Source organism: Anoplophora glabripennis, unplaced genomic scaffold (assembly GCF_000390285.2).
Source record: "Anoplophora glabripennis isolate ALB-LARVAE unplaced genomic scaffold, Agla_2.0 scaffold1087, whole genome shotgun sequence".
Classification (NCBI taxonomy): domain Eukaryota; kingdom Metazoa; phylum Arthropoda; class Insecta; order Coleoptera; family Cerambycidae; genus Anoplophora; species Anoplophora glabripennis.
This window is the reverse complement of record NW_019417504.1, coordinates 93,764-100,137: the sequence shown is the minus strand read 5'-3', so window position 1 is coordinate 100,137 and position 6,374 is coordinate 93,764. Positions and strand designations below refer to the sequence as shown.

Genomic DNA, 6,374 nt, shown 5'->3' with positions numbered 1-6,374 from the left:
TTTGGCTGGGTGTCTCACCGCCAGTAGAAGACGTGAAGGTGTCAGACTGTACGGCAACGGCGTTGTCAGCGAGGGTTTGGCTGGGTGTCTCACCGCCCCCGCTTGATAAACGTTGTAAGGCACAATAACCGAAACTGCTGGTTTGGCTGGGTGTCTCACCGCCAGTAGAAGACGTTGCGTGTCAGCTGTGCAGCGACGGATAGACCCTAGAAGTTTGGCTGGGTGCCCCACCGCTTTTGGGAGAAATCTGTCGGCCGCCCCGCATTTGAACTCGCACCTCGTCCAGACTTTGCCTCCTGTTTACCAACAACATCATTTTCCTGATTACCGTTTGCTTATTTGTGCCTGATGTAAACCGCTTTGCTTGGCTTTTTCCTCCTGGCTGGTCGCATTTCCGCTTAATTTCCGTCGCTTTGCTAGAAACTACCGCCGATATTTATTTGTAGAATTAGAGTAACCCGTAATCACTTTTCTGTTTCAGAACCATTGGGGACAATTTATTTATTAATTATTTATTGCTCTAATTTATTAATCTTATTTATTCCCTTTCTAGCACCGACCGAAATGTAAAACCGAATATTATTCTGGCGTACCGTTTCTTAAAGTATTAGACCGTTTGTTAAATAAACTAAAACGCCAAATACTCCGCTTTTCTACCGTACCGATTGTGAGTCCTGATATTTGACTAATGTGTATTTATTTACAGCACCGAAAAACCGCATCGGCATTTAAAATCCGTCGTAATAATAATTGCTCTAACCCATTTTGTTATTCTTACACCGCTTGTAAAGTATTTTTACATTCCTGAATTTTAGTTAGTAATAATAATTGTAATTAGAATCTGTTTTACTTTTGTTTTGTTTGTTTCGAATTCCGTAGGCCTTATAATAAATCTAGTAAACATATTTCCAGTTTGTATTCATTTTTAACACCGACAAAGTNTAGTGTTTATATAAAATAAAATGGTAATATATAAATAGGTAACAGATATAATTTTCTTGGTGTTTTTTAAAATGTACTGAATAAAAAAAATGTTAGATAGGTAAGCAGATAGCAAAATTATAGGGTATTAGTTGTAGATACTATACAAAGGATATATAGTTATTTATATTTTTATAACTTACTTCACGTTTATAATTTTATTGCGATTGGGTGAATCCATTCCTATTATGCTAAGTCCTATCCTATCCTATTATGTCCTATCCTAAGATCCTATTAAGTGCAGTTAATGTTGATCAATGTTTTGGTACGGTGTCACCAAATTTCAAATATATTTCAGAAAGATCTGTAGCCTTATTTGTAGTAGATAACAAGCCTAATTGAGCACTCAGTGTTGATGATGATGAACATGTGGATATATTTTCTGGTTTTTGTTGCGGCAAGTGCAATGACTGTTCCGTAAGAACATCGTTTAGAAATATATTTTCCTTATTAGAACTGTCTGATCTATAAAAATTAAATAAAAAGGTAAAAGAGGTACTAGGTACTAGATAACTGTATATGCTTTTTACTTGTATATTTTAATGAATATAAAAGTTATTTTACCTGTTATAAGTAGAAGTTATTATTGGAATAGCTATCTCTCACAAGTACTTTATAACTGATGGCTTTGTCAGAAAATCATTAATCGCAAAATGATCAGAACAAACAAATATGTTGTCGGTATTATAGACATCACCTAGGCAGAGCTTCCACAAGTTTCTCAAAAATATATCAAAATATATCTTTTTAATAATTTAGATAATGATTTACTCAGTATTTTATCACTGCTAATTAAGTACTAAATGTAAAACACCCTTATGTAATTCCTCAAATGCCGCCCATGTTGCTTGTTTACTTACCTGTCAAAAGAGCACTGGCGCTGCTCGCCCTTTTTAAATAAAACTTTATAAATAACACACTTTCTAACCATGTATTAGCACTAAATAAATGTCCATAAGAGGGAAATGCCACACTAAATAAAAATAAACTCAAATACGTTAATAGCGGCTACATACTTTTCCTTTGACAGATGTCATCGACAATCATCGAAATGCGGACGTAGGCGGGAATATTAATTCGATCAATAGAAATTTGTGTCTCCTGCAGATCTGATTTCTTTATGTACATTCGCATACAAATACATCCAAAGCTCCTTCTAGTGGTTACAATTCGTTGCTTGGAACCAATGTCATCCTAACCTTTTAGACCAGGCAATAAAAAACGATTTACCCCAAAATAACTAGATTTTCGCGGCCCGGTCCGATTTTAATGCGGTTTTTTGCATTTTGTTCAGAAAGACCGTCGGAAAAAAGTCCCGCCTTTTTTATTATCCGGAAGTGGCGGAAATGCATCGCGGGTGCATAAAGTACATCTAGAAGTGCATCGCATCCGAGAAACTTGCCAATGTGCACGAAATACCGCAAAAATTGGCACTCGGGGGTTTTGGGGGACGCAGAATTCGAATATGCATATATCCAGTCCACCCGACTCCCCGGGAGGTGACTTCCGGCCGCCTGGGGGCCCGGGGGGCACGTGGATTGCAAGGTTCTCCGAATGACTAGAAAAATGGATCTCGGGGGTTTTCGCGGGTGCTGATTCCTAATCTGACCCTGCCAAATGCATCCGATGACTATTTCTGATTATTTTGGGGAAGGGCGTTAATCTTCTATGAATATAAATTAATAGAAAATCATGGAACGAAACTCAAACTAAAAAGTTCGGTTGGAAAAAGAAAGGATAAGCTTGATAATTTTTTTAAATATATTTATTGTTCTAAAGTATAAAAGTATATTTATTGTTTTAAAATATATATTGTCTTAAAATATATTCAATGCACATTCCTTCTGTATTAATTGTCACACGGGCTCATTTATCAAACAACTATAATAAACAACTATAAAATACCAATCAAAATATATCACTAACATCACACGTTATAATTTTCTATCCCCAAAATAATCATTATTCCATATTACCAGTTCATGAATATTATAACCCCCCCTCCCCCCATCGCCCCCTCCACGAGCACAGGGGATATTTTTCACCCTCAGATTCGGAATCAGCACCCGCGAAAACCCCCGAGATACATTTTCCCAGTAATTTCGAGAACTTTAGATTTTCATAGATCCATTTTTCTAGTCATTCGGAGAACCTTGCAATCCACGTGCCCCCCGGGCCCCCAGGCGGCCGGAAGTCACCTCCCGGGGAGTCGGGTGGACTGGATATATGCATATTCGAATTCTGCGTCCCCCAAAACCCCCGAGTGCCAATTTTTGCGGTATTTCGTGCACATTGGCAAGTTTCCCGGATGCGATGCACTTCTAGATGCACTTTATGCACCCGCGATGCATTTCCGCCACTTCCGGATAATAAAACAGGCGGGACTTTTTTCCGACGGTCTTTCTGAACAAAATGTAAAAACCGCATTAAAATCGGACCGGGCCGCGAAAATCTAGTTATTTTTCTCTTTATTGCCTGGTCTATTTGTAATGGGTCTATTCTAGATAAGTTATGAGATTAGGTAACTTTTGAATTTCAATGAATAGGTATACAATTTCATTTGTATTTAAAAGAAATATTTACTCTTCGTACTTTTTTATTTGTGAGCGGATGTCAATATGTAGTTTATAGGGCAATGCAAGTTTTAATTGAACATACTTCGAGGAGTGACATGTCTTTACAAAATAAAAGATAATTTGTTGCGTACGTACCTTGTGTGTAAAGAAATATCAATTTTATTCGTTCCAAACCGAGAAAGAAATCCAAATAAAATTTGATGCATTACAAAATTACTAACCAGTGGAGGAGTGACATGGGATATCGTCTACATAAAACGATAAAAAAAATAGTGCGTCCTGTACAAAATTTAAATTGATCACACTTTTGCATGTAGCTTGTAATTTTCAAAAAATATATTTTTTTAGCTTTGTCAATTTTGCGTCAAATGTTCATTTTCTTACATTTATTTGTGATTTTGCAAACAAAATGTTAACAAATAATCAGCATAATATACTTCCAAATCGAATGTTCATATATTTTATGTATACATTGCGTTCCAATTTGAAACTCGTATTTTAGACTACATTTACCGATTCAATTTTTTTTAAGGAGGTATATCGGTGTCCGAGGGAAGTGAGAAGCGCAAGGGGGGTCCTATGCTTTTCTTATGGGACTAAAACCCGCTGCCAATTTGAAAAAATTAAATTCTATTGAAATTATTTGCGATAAACATTATCTATATAGCAAAGAAATCTACTCATATGCACATAGCATACATATTGACTAATTAACATAAAAATATTATATTTAAGTATAGCCCGGTCAAAATAGACATTTCAAATAACGAAAATTCAACAGAGCTAAATTTTGGTGGAGACCTTGGGTACACCATTAGAAATAAAGTGTCAAAAATCTCCATCGATCCCATGTGTGCTAAATAAGTTATTCGGGGTCAAAGGTCAAAATTTGATGTTTTTGTAATTTTTTTTCTAAAACGGTATGTTTTATCAAAAAAGTAGCCCTGACAAAAATTATAGAACTCAAAATTATCTACAAAAATGGTCCTTATACTTTTTTTTCTAAGGATCACCATTCCTGAGATATCGCGATTCTAATAGTTGAAAGAGTCACCTTCTACATGATATGCACATATATGCAATGTATATATATAGTCAGGCACTTAATGCAAGTAAAAATGCCTATTTCGGACATCGGAGATATTGAGCGTCAAATTCGGGTAAAGATGCGTACGCGTTCAAAAATGTATTGTGTGTAAACTATGTACAATATAATTATTATATATAGCAAATATATCGTATTATCCTCGCGAAGATTTGTATCCTTTATTTAAAATCCGTAAATCACGTGAACTGGTAAAACAACGAGAATTATGTTAATTTAGTTCTAAAGAAATGAAATGACACTCGCGCCCATCTGTCGTCCAAGTCGAAGAAAATGTTGGATGTAATTTTGAAGGTTTTGTGATAGAAATTACGTTATTACTCACTGTTCGTGTTTTTAATCTCTACTTTAGTAATGTTACAAAAGTTTTGCAACTATAACTAATTTTTTAGATGTTTGCTGAGAAATATTTATGTTCCTTTGTTATTCCGTACAAATGATTTTATCTCAAGTATTACTAATTATATTAATCAAGTAAAGAAAACTTTATGTAACCCTAAATATTGCTGGGTAATGATTACGATGTTTTTAAAAACCATTAAATATATTAAAAGGATTTATCAACTGTATTTTTTATTCCAATAAATATAGCACAGCTTCCTAGTCTTTTTTAATTAATCTAGTTTTTTAAAAACATTACAAAAATAATCTGTTGTGGATAATTTATTGTTGATAACAACGTACATGGGATTTAGGGAAAATGTATGTTTGAAATCAATTTCGTTTTTATCAAGTCTTTCAAATGTATTCCCTCCTTGCTGTCAGCTGATTGCGACGTTGCCACATTAATCCTCAAGTCAGACAGAAATGCAATTATTGGTTTCTGTTCCTAATTGATTCAGCTGTACTATGTTCAAAACTTACATTAGTTTTACATCAAAAATAAGATAATACCGTGTACTATCTATGGAAAAGATTTGTTTCACAATTTCTACATTTTTTTCTCAGTTATGGGCAAAAAAAGAGCCGCACCGTCCATCTTCGCCATATAAACCTATGTGAAAATGAACAACTTCCAACATCTCAAAATCTAAATTAAAAAAAAATCAAAAAAATATGACGCACAGAGGGAGCACTGGGTAATACGCTATATAAATTTCAAGTACATCTGTGTATTTGAGTAAACCCGATATACCTCCTTAATATGTAGTACTTGAAGAGAATCTACCTTCACTGTGTTTGGAAATCTGCGAAGAATGACAAAATAGAATCAGGCATTTTTTTTATAAGAAAACGTTTAAAATAGCTTAATCGATTTCTACGCATCCCAAATCTAAAATTAAGAAATATAAGAGACAAACGCACAATTTCTAATAAATTATATATTTTTTAATGCCCCCTATGCCTACATAATTATTACTCCTGCACCTTATGCAATTTATTTTTATAATAAATTATCCCATGTTCGATGTGATTAAGGATAAATAAGGAATCAAAATTGGAGAACGGAACGACGCCGGCTCTTCTGCATTAACGATTATTATTTTAATTCTTTCTGAAATAAAGAGCACATAATATCAGACTCTTTCCATTATGTAAAAGCAAACACATTTCAACCAGGTTGCAATAAAGATGTATAGCTAGCTATACAGGACATTAAAAAATTATAATTTATTAGAAATGGTAATTTCCATAACAAACGCCCTGTATATGCTATCGAAGCGATATTTTCGACTTGGCCAGTGATGCATAGAAATCGATTGATCAAATGT

General features: G+C 34.4%; 1 protein-coding gene across 1 annotated transcript in view; it reads right to left on the bottom strand.

Moving 5' to 3' along the window:
* Positions 1-1,384, bottom strand: part of LOC108913688 — a 5,878-nt gene extending 4,494 nt beyond the window's left edge. Inside the window, exon 1 of the mRNA XM_018719279.2 lies at positions 1,125-1,384. Within this exon, the coding sequence (XP_018574795.1) occupies positions 1,125-1,162 (38 nt within the window). The 5' untranslated portion in view covers positions 1,163-1,384. The remainder of the gene's footprint in view (positions 1-1,124) is intronic.
* Between the last annotated feature and the right edge of the window lie 4,990 nt (positions 1,385-6,374).